This window comes from Polypterus senegalus, chromosome 6 (assembly GCF_016835505.1).
Source record: "Polypterus senegalus isolate Bchr_013 chromosome 6, ASM1683550v1, whole genome shotgun sequence".
In the NCBI taxonomy this organism is placed as follows: Eukaryota; Metazoa; Chordata; class Cladistia; order Polypteriformes; family Polypteridae; genus Polypterus; species Polypterus senegalus.
In genome coordinates, this window is record NC_053159.1 from 163,957,716 (window position 1) to 163,973,934 (window position 16,219).

The following is a 16,219-nucleotide window of genomic DNA, read 5'->3' on the forward strand; positions in this document are numbered from 1 at the left end:
GGTTCGAGACACACTTGAAGTGAACAGTATGCATACCCCTAATGTATTGTAGATCTGCACTTTATTTTTTCAACTTCTATGTCCTTTAGGGCGTACTACAATATGAGTTCATCTTCGCTACAGGAGTATATATTTATATATATGTAAACTAAATGCAAATTGACTGACACATCAATAAAAAACACTATTTCCCATTTAATTAAAAAGGTGGAATTTGTCAGGATGGTACATCTAATTTAGTAGCTATCTTTTAAGAGAGGACATTTCAATATATCAATCTTTAGGGACAAATCCCCACTACAATTGAAAAAATATCTCAAAATTTAAGAAATGCCTTGATGGACTTGATTAAAATTTGATGGAGTTATAGAAATCGGATATGATCTAAATGTGTTTTTTTGTTGATATTTATTAATATTATGCTAACTTTGATGCTCTCGGCTGTGCTTTATGCAAATAAAGGACATAGCAGAAGTGACTGATGAGCCACGTTAATAAGACAGGGCACTGTCCTAGACCGGAAAAAAGAGACGTGATCACGTTGTAAAGTGGAAAGAGAAAGTTCAGCAGAGGTCAAGGAAGAAGCAAAGCTTAACAGTTACAAAGTGCTGTTTTTTTATTTTTTGCTGTTGTTCATTACCTATAAATATTGAAAACAGTTACATAGTACTTCTTATGCACCCGATAATCTGACAGCACTATAACTGATGACCTCTGTCTTATGAAATTTCCCAGGTGAAGCCAGGTAACACATTTAGCCAAAAATAAACCACAATCAGCGGAAGCAATGTGATTTCCAAAGTTTTGTATGGTTGATTAAGGAGGGGAAAATTTCATAGACTCTCGCAAGGGTTGAGCAGTTCTCATATCTACTCCAGGTTAGGATAGACAGTGTTGGTTTTTTTTTGGTGGAGGTTCATGGGCAGACCAGGACTATATAATTTTTTTTAATCTTGTCAAAGCTTTAGTGTACATCTGTCTTCTTTCCTATAGAATGAAGATTTTCTTAATTTTTATAACTTTTCAGGAAAAAAAAATATCAGTTTAGACATAATATGATATTATTGCTATTTTACAGACTCACACTTAATGTCATTTATAAGATACAAAATGCTCTCTGGCAAATAGCGAACACACTTTTTTCTGGTTTGCTTTTAAATAATATGTAGTAGTAACATTTACTTACCTACTGAATCATAATAAACTCCCAACCATATCCAACTGGCCAGGCTTTCATAAGGCATTAACTGCTGTTTTACAAATTCATTTTCATTCTCGTCTCTTATGGATAGAACATCAGCATCGGGATCTGATATTGAATACAACAGCCTTATTATAAAGTAGTCACAACAAAAAATAATTTTAAACATTATAAGCAATGTTGCAATCTGCAATCTTTCTGCTTGTGTCCCACAAAGTTCTGTACTTCTTTATACATTATACTGTACTACATACAGCCACTGGGTTATTTGGTCACTACTATGTAATTACAAATTGCTTAATGGGTGATGCTTTATAAGAAATTTATTTCTGGAAGTATCACAAAATAAGCAATTAACTGCTTCCATGACCCCAGGGTCTGGATGTCTATAAGCGTTGTCTAACTCAACATACAGTACATCAGGAAAGTATTCACAGCGCATCACTTTTTCCACATTTTGTTATGTTACAGCCTTATTCCAACATGGATTAAATTCATTTTTTTCCTCAGAATTCTACACACAACACCCCAAAATGACAACGTGAAAAACGTGTACTTGAGGTTTTTGCAAATTTATTAAAAATAAAAAAGAAAGCACATGTACATAAGTATTCACAGCCTTTGCCATGAAGCTCAAAATTGAGCTCAGGTGCATCTTGTTTCCCCTGATCATCCTTGAGATGTTTCTGCAGCTTAATTGGAGTCCACCTGTGGTAAATTCAGTTGATTGGACATGATTTGGAAAGGCACACACCTGTCTATATAAGGTCCCACAGTTGACAGTTCATGTCAGAGCACAAACCAAGCATGAAGTCAAAGGAACTGTCTGAAAACCTCCGAGACAGGATTGTCTCGAGGCACAAATCTGGGGAAGGTTACAGAAAAATTTCTGCTGCTTTGAAGGTCCCAATGAGCACAGTGGCCTCTATCATCCGTAAGTGGAAGAAGTTTGAAACAACTAGGACTCTTCCTAGAGCTGGCCGGACATCTAAACTTAGTGATCGGGGGAGAAGGGCCTTAGTCAGAGAGGTGACCAAGAACCCGATGGTCACTCTGTCAGAGCTCCAGAGGTCCTCTGTGGAGAGAGGAGAACCTTCTAGAAGGACAACCATCTCTGCAGCAATCCACCAATCAGGCCTGTATGGTACAGTGGCCAGATGGAAGCCACTCCTTAGTAAAAGGCACATAGCAGCCCGCCTGGAGTTTGCCAAAAGGCACCTGAAGGACTCTCAGACCATGAGAAACAAAATTCTCTGGTCTGATGAGACAAAGATTGTACTCTTTAGTGTGAATGCCAGGCATCATGTTTGGAGGAAACCAGGCACCGCTCATCACCAGGCCAATACCATCCCTACAGTGAAGCAAGGTGGTGGCAGCATCATTCTGTGGGGATGTTTTTCAGTGGCAGGAACTGGGAGACTAGTCAGGATAAAGTGAAAGATGACTACAGCAATGTACAGAGACATCCTGGATGAAAACCTGCTCCAGAGCGCTCTTGACCTCAGACTGGGGCAACAGTTCATCTTTCAGCAGGACAACGACCCTAAGCACACAGCCAAGATATCAAAGGAGTGGCTTCAGGACAACTCTGTGAATGTCCTTGAGTGGCCCATCCAGAGCCCAAACTTGAATCCGATTGAACATCTGGAGAGATCTTAAAATGGCTGTGCACCGACGCTTACCATCAAACCTGATGGAGCTTGAGAGGTGCTGCAAAGAGGAATGGGCGAAACTGGCCAAGGATAGGTGTGCCAAGCTTGTGGCATCATATTGAGGCTGTAATTGCTGCCAAAGGTGCATCTACAAAGTATTGAGCAAAGGCTGTGAATACTTATGTACATGTGAGTTCTTAGTTTTTTTATTTTTAATAAATTTGCAAAAATCTCAAGTAAACTTTTTTTACCTTGTAATTATAGGGTGTTGTGTGTAGAATTCTGAGGAAAAAAATGAATTCAATCCATTTTGGAATAAGGCTGTAACATAACAAAATGTGGAAAAAGTGATGCGCTGTGAATACTTTCCGAATGCACTGTAAATAAAATAGAACTAGTTTTTCTATTATTTCAAAGATAATTCAAGATTTTTTTTGTCATTAAACCATCAACCTTATCCTTTATGATCAGATGTGGAATTGCATGTGGTAACAGGCTGACATTTGAATCCCACCTCCCACATAAAATAAAAATGTAATTTGGTCTTCTGCAATATATTTTCAGACCCAGATCCTACCTCTCTAGATCGAATGCCAAACTACTTTACCATTGGTATGATACAAATTTCTTATTAGCAAACATCCTGTACATAAATTTTAACAGTTTACAATATATTGGTTTGGAATGCTGCTGCAAGTGTATACTGTAGACTCAAACCACACCACCTAATTTGTCTGCGTTGGCTTCCTATCTGATATCAAATCACTTTCCAAACTCTTAATGCTATCCGTATGAATATTCCAGAATACCTCTCTATACAGCTTATACAATATACTGTAAATCTGTTAGGCAGCTGACATCTTTTCATATAGTAGATATATTTTGTAGGCGTAATATGCCTTGAGATTCAAACTAAGATCAAAGACTCACCTTTTCATTGTGTTTAACACTAGAATCTCTGAAGCCAACGAAAAAACTCATAATTCTGGGCCACCTTAAATTCCTTTGCACCTCTCCATTAGCGTCATTTGTTTTGCAAATATGGTGATCAGCATAATCAGCCTACTATCCCATCCCCCCACTGATACAGCTCAACTCGGACAAAATGTTCTCCCAGCCCAAGTCTGTTGATGTGAGTGTGCGGTGTGAGTTGTATAGGGTAAATAATATATTGTTATATATTATTATGGTACACACATTTCATGTGTGTTCCTACATTTACCCAGATAGTTGTAGAAATGGATGACAGGAAATGTTGAACACATACCTAAAATAAGCTTTTTTCATGTTAAAGTACTAATGAAAAAATTTTGACATGAAGTGTGACTCATAATCAAGTGGTTGCGGGTTCAATTCCAGGTGTTTCCTACATTTACCATTTTGAGCAGTGAGCTGCTCTTATTGTTATTATCATAGTATAAAATCATACATTTGATTCGAGGTTGTAACAGCCGGTGTAAATTTATGGTACTAGTAAAGGTTAGCTTTTTTTTTTTTTAATTCAGTTTTATTCTCTTAGTCACATTAATGTTCCACCCAATCTGACATTATTGCTTTCAAACAAAGACGTGCTATAACAGAGGTGAACTCTGATGAGGATGAAGGGTCTACATCGGAGAAAGAGAACAGAAGCCCTCCCAGCAAGAAACATCCACTCACACATAACAACGCAGCGGCACCAGGTGTAAAGGCAAAAGATGGCACCGTTTGGATGCAACAGGTTAACCATCATCCTGCCTGTGAATCTGCCACACGAAACAGCAGGGCTTACAGAGCTTGCCAAGATATTGTGCAAAGTTCTGTTTGGCGATTATGTTTCTTGATGGGCTTTATATGGAAAACATTTATATGTTACTTTTATAAATGTCACATTAAATGTTGTTTACCTGTATTTATTTACTTATCTTCCTACAGCTTAAAGTCACAAGTAGACTGCAGAGCTTCCTGTTTTTGATCGATATGGGCTTGCTGACAAAGTACATGTGCAATGCCACTTCTTATTCAGAAAAAGATCTGTTACAAAAAGTGCGACGACAGTGTCCACCATGCAGCTATAGACACTTCAGTACGTGAGCGACTCCCCATGCTAATGTTTAGATCTGGCAGTGCCATGCCGACACTTCAGTACATGAACAATGGTACCGAGAATGCAGTCAGACTTTTTTTTTGGGAACATACACTGTCAGATCTAAACACTAGCGTGGAGAGCCTTGTTTTTTCGTAGGCTTCAGATATTCTAGTGTTAAGGCTTATGATTAGGTCAGACAAGGACTTTTAAACAAGAGATGTAGGGGGCAGGGACATGACAAGGTTAAAACTCCACATAAAGGAACAAACAGCTTTAATTAAAATATACTAGTCAACTTTTAAATTTCTAGTGCACAGTTTATTTACTCAAAATAAGCATTAAAAATGGCTTGACCTAATGCGCAAAGTGTCAAGAATAAAACAAATGAGTTTAAGTTACATGCAGTTGCACATAATTACATCATTACAGCAATAACAACTTGGCTAAATTGAAGGCATGTGGAGAAGTATAACAGGAATGAGCACATATTATTTAGGAGAAACAGGCAAAAATCATAAAGGTGAGTTACTTTTCACGTAGAAGAGAATTTTAATGTTCCTGCAAACGTGCTTGTCATAACAGCAGAGTTCCAGAAAATATTAAAAATGCCCTGCAATGGATGGGACTACTACCCCTGGGTTGTGTAAGAAAGGGCAAGGAAAATAATATTTATATAAAAAAGAGCATAAAAAAGGATTCACTGGCAATATTGGGAAAAATAACAAATAAATATAGAAATATAACAAGGCAGAAGGATTTACCTAGAATGCAAACTACAGTCACCAAGCCCCAATACAAAAATCTAGTAACTTTTTCCAAACCATGTAAATCAAAAAAGGATACTACTCACAACACAAAAACTACCTCCTTGACTGTTTGTTTTGTACTACTAAAATATGGAAACAATCTCTTTGTGTCATTTTAATAATATTTTCAGTTTCTGATCATAATTTTAAATTAAATTTAGTGGTCAGGAATGTGTATGTTGAAAAGCAGAATTTTTTATTACAAAGTCATAGGCAAATCATTGCCATTAAAAGCACTAGAGAACACAATATGCTATGAAACAGAAAAGAACATCAGGTCTGTTTCAAGAAGCAAGACCTCATCCCAGTAAAACAGTTAAGAAGATCCATCTATCATATGTAATATATGAATCTGAACGAAAAAGGCACAACTCTACAAAAAGAATGTGTAAAATTACATAAAGTCAGCAAATTTGAAAAAAGTAAACTAAATAATGCTTGTTATGTTCTTTATTTTAACTAAAAAATTAGGAAGCATTATATACTAGAGTGCTATTTTGTGGAATTTTCAGGATCCAGTAATTAATGTTGTTCCTATCAATATATTACAATAAATATTGCATTGTTACAGTACTGTACAGACCAAGAAGCAAAACAATCATTAATTCATACCTAAAGCCTTGCATATCTGATGTTCCTCTCTCTGTTTATATAAGTTCCACCTCTTAGAAGAGGTTTGAAATGTGTAACAGTTGCCATTGTAAGGTATCCATGGAACTCCATGGAGCCTGTGTGGACACTTGGTAGCACTGTCAGTTGTTGGTTTTGGCGATTCAGCTACAAATGAAAAAAAAAGAAAAAAATGTAAAGAAAAACATTTAAATAAATATGACAATATATTTTACTTCACAAGCTGCTATGCATGTTTAAAAGGCTGATACAGTTTAACTAAGTTATGAAACATACAGAAAAAAAGCAGTAAGTTTTGAAGATATTTATAAAATTCAAGAGGAAAAACAAATGTTAATGGATAAGAAACATATACATTTTGCATGGCTGATCTTAAGGTGGTGACATTTAACACTAGAATTACCAGAGCCTACGAAAAAACTCGTAATTCCGTCCCACCTTAAATTGCTTCTTAAATCCCTTCACACCTCTCTGCCAGCGTCCTTTGTCCTTTAAATGTGCTGTGATAAAGAGAAGCTAGAAGCAGCCGGCTATTCCATCCCCCAACCAATTTAGAACGTGCACAAACTTCTCTCAGCTCATGCCTTGATTGAGTATCTGGATGTGAAGTGGAGTTTTAGAGTGGAAATAATAGATCGTTATTTGGAACACACGCATTTCATGTCTGTTCCGTTTCTACAGTAATCTGTGTAAACACATTGTTAAAATAGAAACGTTTTTTATATTCTAGTAGTAGATGACGAAATGTAGGCGTAAACTATATAATGCATGAAGCCTGAAGTCCACATATGTTATGGCTCCATATGCAGAGATGGGGGACTCTAGTCACAATTTTCAGGACTTGAGACTTGCTTGATTGAAGTAAGAAAATGACTTGACTTGACTTTGACTTGAGAGTAAGTGACTTGAGACTTGACTTAAAGTGGAAGACTCGACATCGACAATGACTTGAACTTTTAAATATAATTCGTTTAATAAAATAAAATAATTTAATAAAATAATTATGACTCAGCAGCACCATAATTGGCCCTGCGCCTTAACGCTGCACAACTCTTAACGTTACCAAGAAGAAGAAGAAGAAGAACGCTGCACAACTCAAACCGCGCCAAACATGGCAGACAATAGTCACGTTTGGCTATAAGGACTTTGAACTAGACCGTACTAACAAAAAAAGATTTGCCAGATGCAGAGAATGCAGCAGAGTATCGAACACGACAACCACAACATCAAATTTCATCCGGCACTTCAAAAACCACAAGGAAAGGTAAGAAAGTCGAATTCTTTATAGTCAATTTAATAAAACGATTACTAATTAATTAAATTAATCTTTTCTGTTTGTCATAATTTGGCCTTGGTTGCATGTTTTTATCAGAAATGTGATGATCATCTCATAAATAAAACGCTATAACGTTACCAGTGGCGTAGCCACATTTTAATGTTGAGTGCAACTTGAAATGAAAGAGCTTCTCGATATTACATGTAAACTATAATGTCTATATTAAATGTGCGCATTTTCAAGCGTTTGTATGGACTGACTGCGTGTGGTTAGTTGAATGGCAGCTCGTGTAACGTTATACTGCATGAAAATCTAAGATGAAAGCTTCGGTGCAATCACTTCTCCTTCAATAACTTCGTTCAAAACTTTTTCATACAGACAAGAATAATTTCATCGTTCGAATCGGTTACGTTAAGTGTCTATAATTTTTTTGTGTACACTCACAATAACAACAAAATGTTGTGTGCTGTATAACAATGAAACCAGTTCAAATAGAAAACAAATATATCAGATTATATATTATGTATGAAAGCGTGTATATTAGCGTCCACAGAGAGATGACGATTAAGCTTCATAACTTCATCACTGGGCTATATTAACATACATTATATTTATATTCTGCTGAAATGAAAAAGATCCGTTCATTTTAATTAACGAGATTCATCACTAACGTTAGATTAAAAAGAGTGGATAAATCCAATACAGTTTGAATTTCCAAAATGCAGTTTAAATGCAGCTTCAGAAGACTCTAAACGATTCCAGCCGAGGAGGAGGAGTCTTATCTAGCGAAACAATCGGTTATTTTCTAAACAAATGGACAATTTATATACTTCTTAACCTCAAATGCTGGTCTTGTGTTGTCTCTGCGCAGTCTGTGTGATTCGGGTAAATACAGTCTTAGATTGCAGCAAAAGTGCAGACACAGTGTTTACACAGTTAACATGTATAGAAGCTCAAATGCCCTTTATAAAAAAAGGTAAAAACAGCATTGCAGGATGTTTTTGACATTAAAGATATAAAAAAGATTGTTGTTTTTTTGACATCTATTAACTGTATTTACCCAAATCACACAGACTGCACAGAGAGGAGACAAGACCAGCATTTGAGGCTAAAAAGTATATAAATTGTCAATTTGTTTGGAAAATAACCAATCATTTCGGGCTTTCTGAAGCTGCATTTAAACTGCATTTTGGAAGTTCAAACTTCGGGGTGCCATACATATCCATTATATATAGACAGAAATCCTGAAATGTTTTCCTCAAAACAAAAAACAAACAATTTCTTTATGACTGAGGAAAGAAAGACATGAACATATTGAATGACAAGGGGGTGAGTACATTATCTGTACATTGTTGTTGTCAAAGTAAACTAATCCTTTCAGATTGAATTTCATTATACATTTTAGACTGGATTTCTTAGTTTTAAACATTTTGTGTAAGCAACACAATTTTATTTTCAGATATTAATGTAGCACAGATATGCATATAATTTAAATATAGCAATGCAAATAAGATACATAATATGTATATAAGTTCATCTTTTCTGTAAAAATTTTTCTGTGCAAAAATAAACGTATCGAAAATTTAACCTCTGTTTGTTTTAGTACTGCAATTTGACTTGACTTGGCTTGAAACTTATCAGGACACGACTTGACTTGCTTAGGGTGAACCCTTGACTTGACTTGACTTGCTTGATTTGTCTTAACTGTGACTTGAGACTTGACTCGAGACTTGATGGTTAACACTTGAAACTTGCTTGGACTTGATCATATGCGACTTGTCCCCATCTCTTTCCATCTGAGCAGAAGCAGTAAGAGGCTCAAAATAGGATTTTATACTTAAGAAAACACCAGTCATTACTGGTGACAAAAAAGGTGTAAAAAATATTCCATGTAAGCAGTAATGAAAAAGATAAATATTTTCCATGGTATATCCAAACTCCTTTCTCTTACAGAAAATAAATGTAATGTTTTAGATTTGGTGAGACTACCAGCAGACCAATACCAACAGCAATGGAAGTGTGTTTCTTGGAGTCAAAGAAAGGTACCACAATTGCATACTAACTTTGACCACTTTGTAAGTAGTTTCAAAAGACTTAATAAGGAGGATAATGTTGCAATATGAATTCTGCATGCATCAGAAAGACTATTAGGGAAATGAAAATGCACACATACGCCATTAAAAAATATAGAAAACATTTTATATTAATATTTGGACTGAAGTATAGCATGATACTGAATCAAATATATTTCATTCAATGCTACAGAAAAAAAGACAAGCAATGCATGGAAATATTTATACTGTGTAATAAAAAAGGAAAAATAAAGATCAATGTACATTTAACTATTAATCTTCAGTAGAGCAATGCAGTAACCTGTGTTTTTAATTAAGAAATTGCTCAGCTACTGGTACAGAAAGTGCATATTGAAAAATGTTGCCAGTTTCTTCCATGGTGTATTTCTGCTGTGTGTCGTAAACCTCCTGATCTGATATGAGACATCTCACAATATGCTGTTGCTCTGCTTTGAAGTTTGCATTGGAATGAGACATTTTTTACAAATATTGTCCAGACTGTAAATAGGTATTTTCTACGCTTTGGTGAATGTTGGATTTATTTGGTTATTAGGAAATGCTAGGAATATAATGAATGGCATGTATCAACTCTTCTGTTTTATTTAAGTAATTGGGAAATAAGGTACAGAGAGCCAGATATGCTTCAGATTTGATTCAACTAACGTGTCCCACTTGTTGCCATTACTTTCTATGTAGGTATTTCAAGGGCTTTTCATATGCTCAAAGTGAATAAGGTTTACAATGATGATAGCTGTTCTAATTTAGTTTAATTAATGCAATTATTTTTAACCTCCTTGGCGTTAATCCCGAGTGTGATTCTGTTACGTCCAAATAGTGCTGGGCGGTATACCGGTTCATACCGAAAACCGTTTTCTAGTTTTTTTATGATATGGATTTTTCTTATACCGCAACACCGGTTTAAATTGCCTAAATGACGTTCAGAACGTGGCGCAGCGGGAAACTGTTCAAGTGGGGACCTTTTTCACTGCTACACCGCTAAACACAGATTTGTTGCACTAGGGCTCTTTTTCACTGCTACACCACCAAATAGTGGGCGGTAGCGTAGGTATGCCGCGCGGTGAAAATGGACAGAGAGCATTCCGAAACTGAACTAAAAGTAAAGTTGAGCATGATGAACAGAAGAACTTTTGCCAAAAAAAAGGAGTCACGTCAGTCGCCTGGAGATAACTTTAGTTTTAAAAGGTCAGATGTGTAAATACTGTTTCTATACTACTGGATAATACTGCAAGCCACGTTGTAATTATTTTATTTATTTTCAATACAGTGTAAATGTACCTGGGTACTAGTGTGACGACATATTGACTTTATTCTCGGAATTTGTCATTAAAGTAGACCATCGTAAACTAAACGTCATCGTAAAATGAATATTTCATTTACTAGATTTTCTCAAACCCCGTCATAAGTTATATAGCACATTAAATGCTTTGTGTTAAGTGATTCTTAAACTGACTTCTTCTTGCACTAAGAGGAAGTGCCGGCAGCAATCGCCGCACAGAATACATTCACTTCATGATCTTCCTGCTCTCTGAACATTTAGATTGCTAAGATAAATACTTAATATAATTTTCTTGGTGAAATGCATTAAAGCATGCATTAATCATATGGGGGCACAGCGGCCTGCCTGCCTTGCATTTGCATGTTTTTCTGATGGGTTTACTCGGCGTGCTTCAGTTTCCTTTCAAAGTCATGTAGGATGTGGGATTTTGTTGTGCTATATTGACCCTGCTAGTGTATGTTTTGCTTCTATTCATCCTGCGATGTGCTGGCGACTCGTTCAGAGATGGGCGCAACTCTGAATGGATGGCATAATTAAACATGTATAACGAAGATATTTTTAAAGTTTTGAACACTCCGTGGGCTAAGTTTATAACTAGTTTTAATTTCACAAAGACGTTTATCGTGTGGTGATTGGTTATGTGGTGAAAGAAAAAGAAAGTAAAGAAAAAGGAACTGGTACGTACGTTTTGGTACGTCAGATAGAGACAGCATGCATGCAATAAAGATAGCCCGCTCAGAAGAACATGCATTGAATTCTGTGTTTGTGTGTCCGACCAGCAGATCAGAAACCCAAAATTTGCACAATATTTATGAAAAAACCTGTGCGTTAGCTATTCATACATCCAGTTTTTTGGAGCCTCATCACAACTGCCATAAAGTTCTCTACACTGAACATACACCTGGGGACCCCTTACTGCGAGGGCACAGCACTACCGCTTCACTACCGTGCATGTGTAATACCTGCTTTAATGCATTTCATCATGAAAATGATATCAAGTATTTATCTTAGCATTCTAAATTTTCAGAAAGCAGGAATATCATGAAGTGAATGGATTCTGTATGGTGATTGATGTCTTTTCTTAGTGCGGAGGAAGTCAGTTTAAGAAGCATAGTGATTAACCACTGGGTCGGGGAACGTAACACAAAGCATTTAATGTGCTGCATTAATTTATGACGGGGTAAATTAAGTAATTGATTAAACATTGATTTTAGGAAGAAGTTTACTTTACGACATTCTACAGTACTTTAATTATGAAGTAAACTATGAGAATAAAGTGGAAATGTCGACTTTAATCTCAACATAAACGCGAGAATAAAGTGGAAATGTTGACTTTGTTCTCGACATATAGTTTGTTTTTTTCTTCCCATTATAGCTTAGCTTGAAGCAAGGTCCATATTAATGCAGTTTGCCTAAATGATGGTTCAGTTGGTAAAGATGTCATCACCAAGTTGCACTTGTTTTATTTTATTTTAGTTTGGTGAATACAGTGTAGTGCACCTGGGCTTGAAGTCTTGAAGTAATAGTGCAACTATCAGTAATAATACTATTATTTATTTTATTGTTATTATTTATTAGTTTAAACATTATGCAGTTTAATGATGATAAAGTTGTTTAAAAAGTCACTTTAACGTGTCAGTGAACAGAGATTGTTAACATTAACAGAAAGTGTAGTTGGTTTACAAAAAATATTTACTATTTATTCCTTTTCTGAGACATATTCGGTGCAATACAATTTTTGACAAGCACTTCTGGATATTTTGCTAAGTCTAAATGCCTCTTTGTATGGTTGAAAATATGTTGTCAAAATTATAGTTTGTTTTTGCAAAATTTGTTCAATAAAAAGGTTCTATATTTTGACTGCATCTGTCATGCAATGTGATACCCTATCCATTAGTGCCACCCCCTTGAAAACTATCACTTTATGGAGCAATGCAAAACTGTATTAATACTTGTGTGCACATTAAATTTTTTTTTTTGTACAATGTACAATACTCTTGACAGTGGAATAGGTTATTCTTAGCCAGTAATTGCAGTGGAAAATGTGGTTAATTTCCACTCATGCATGGGGAAAAAATACAGTTGCATACCGTGAAACCGGGATAATTTAGAAAAATACCGTGATATAGAAAAATGCCAATACAGCCAAACCCCAGCTAGATAACCATGCAAGCACAGAAACTTAATAATAAAAAGGTTTTCTTGTTCATATAAATGCTTAGGCATACAGTGAAGCTCTGTAGAGCACAATGACAAAATGGAGTTGTCTGAAAAAACAAGGCAATTAAAGGCAAATACAGTCCTAACCCAGAAATCCCAAAGTAAAGTCAAAAAACAGAGAACAGAGGTAAAAAATTCAAAGATATCAAAAAGCACAATCGCAAAAAAAAGCAAACAAAACTCACCCAAATTCCCTAGTGAATTCAAAATGAACCACCAGGAACTATGGTAGACCCTCCATATTTATTGGGTGCTGGGTAGTTCCTGGCAGTGATTGGCAGATGGCCCCACCTCTTGGAGGATTACCCACAAAACACACAGAACATAACCCAGGCAGCTCACAAGTCACAATTGAAAACAAAGAATAATACAATCAACCAAACTAACCTTAACATAAATAAAGGAAATGAAAATTAGCAAAACACACCTAAAACATGAATTTGAACCCCAGCTGGGATGGGGAGAACCCTAGTTGCAACACAGCAGACTCAGACTTGGAATTATATGTAAATATGGTTAACTCAGACGTGGGACAACGTGTAATGATCCAATTTAGTGTTAGGCCCGTATATGTCTTGGTAAAATATTCTGCTGCCATCTAGTGTAGAAATAAAATCATGTAGCAGAAATTAATATTTCAATGGGTTCTGCCAATTTATGGTAACTCATCAATATTTAAGAGTGGGGTTGTGCCCTCAACCAAAAACACAATGGCAAATGAAAAGCCATATAGCCAGTTTTACAAACTCAAACTGAAGCATTGCTCAAACTGAGCGTTAAGACACCTATTTGGAAGATTCTGAACTGTCAAATTTCAGGGATATTTGTGTTTGGTGTCAGCTTCATAGTACTGCTGAAAATCCTGACCTCCTCATTGCCTATTTATGGGTAACTTCTGTCTAAAAATAATTGTTCATGATTATCTGGAATATTTACAATTTTATTTTGGTGGAGAAGATAGTCAAGAAACAAACTACTATGCTGAGCAGTCTTAGAAAAGTCAAGGTAAACTATTTTCCTGCTACAGTCACAGGCAACCTACTGCTGAAGATGACACGAGTGTTTCTTAGTCTCCTGATTCTGCATGGTATAATGGGTAGACCAGTCCAGCATAGTTACGAGTGAATGTCGTTTTCCACTCATTATGAAATACTTGCATTTCATTAATAATAATAACTATAATGAAGCCAATCACCCAGCTCTGTACGGTACACACTGTGGGATGTGCTTCAGTACAAGCATCAAAAATATACAGAATGTGTATGTTCCCAATTGTGACATAAGCATTAATGAAAGTGTCATGGGTTACAAGGGAAGGCTGCTATGGATACAGTACTTAGCATCTAAACGGGCACAATTTAGCATCAGGTTGTACGTACCATGCAAAGCAAGCTCTGGGTACACTTTACACCGGCTGAGGAACCAAGTGGGATGGCAATTACAATCAATATGGCCTTGCTATATCACCTGTTATGTCACTGATGGTACTGATGGCACTGATGGTAACCTTTGCTTGACCAAGGTTACTACGTAACAATCAGCAGTTTCCATATCTTATATGAACTGCTTGAGATTTTTTTTTATTTATTTATTTTTTATTTTTATTAATTTTTATTACAATCCATACAAAGCAATCAAGATTTTACAAAAAGAAAAACTGAGTTAAGAACAGATCGATCTCCACCCCTGATAGAGAGAGCAAGCCAAATAAGTTAAATTTAAGGCTTGTAAACATACCTAATTTAAAAATTCTCTGTGCTTTATGAACTTATTTTAAAATATTACTGATTAGATCCTGCCATGTTTTGAAAAAGGTCTGTACAGATCCTCTAACTGAGTATTTGATTTTTCCAATTTCAAATAATATAACACATCGGTTTCCCACTGACTTAAAGAGGAGAGTTTGGGTTCTTCCAGTTTATCAGAATGAGTCTGCGTGCCAACAGTGTAGTGAATGCAATCACGATTTGTTTGTCTTTCTCCACTTTAAACCCCTCTGGAAGAACCCCAAACACAGCTGTTAATGGGTTAGGAGGGATTGTGAGTCCAAGGCTGTCTGACAGGTAATTAAAAATTTTTGTCCAGAATAATGTTAATTTGGTGCAGGCCCAGAACATGTGACCTGTGAGGCTGGGACTTGGTTGCAACGTTCAGGTTGGATCATGCCCTGGAAACATTTTGAGAGTTTTAGTCGAGACAGATGTGCTCGATATATAATTTTGAGTTGTATAATTGTATGCTTTGCGCATATGGAGCTTGAGTGAATTCTCTGCATTGCTACTTTCCACTCCTTTTCTGATATATTAATTGAGAGATCTTTTCCCAGTGTCCTCTTGGATCTTTGAAAGGAGGGATTGTAAAAGGATTTTATATATTGTAGAGATGGAGTCTAACTCCTTGAAATTGAGCAATAATTTTTCCAGCATGGATGAGGGTGCAAGATGAGGAAAATCTGGAAGGTTCTGTTTAACAAAGTTCCTGATTTGAAGATAGTGAAAGAAATGTGTAGCTGGAATGTTAAATTTGGAATGTAATTGTTCATAGGATGCAAAGACGTTGTCTATATAAAGATCTCTAAGCAAGTTAATTCCAAATTTTTCCAGATATTAAAACTGCATATGTTTGTGAAGGTTGAAAGAGGTGGTTCTCTTGCAGAGGTGCCACAGATAGAAGCTTCTCCGTCTTAAAATGCTTTCTACATTGGTTCCAGATTCTAAGTGAGTGGAGCACAATTGGGTTATTAGTGTATTGCCGATAACGTGTGTTTATTGGAGCACAGAGCAAGGAATACAAAGAAGTACTGCAGGATTTTACTTCTATTGCGGTCCAAGCCTGTGTATGTTCTTCTATTTGTGTCCAGGTTCTTATCGCCTGTATATTTGCTGCCCAGTAATAAAACTGGAAGTTAGGTAGAGCCATGCCACCTTCTGCCTTTTGTCTTTGTAGGGTCGCTCTTTTGATGCGTGGATGTTTTGAATTCCAAATAAATGAGGTTAT

General features: G+C 36.1%; 1 protein-coding gene across 1 annotated transcript in view; it reads right to left on the reverse strand.

Moving 5' to 3' along the window:
- ly75 (lymphocyte antigen 75) overlaps positions 1–16,219 on the reverse strand; it is a 209,950-nt gene that overhangs the window by 19,682 nt on the left and 174,049 nt on the right. Inside the window, exons 27-28 of the mRNA XM_039757470.1 lie at positions 6,340–6,504; positions 1,187–1,309 (exon numbers count right to left, since the gene is read on the reverse strand). Coding sequence (XP_039613404.1) covers positions 1,187–1,309; positions 6,340–6,504 — 288 coding nt within the window. The remainder of the gene's footprint in view (positions 1–1,186; positions 1,310–6,339; positions 6,505–16,219) is intronic.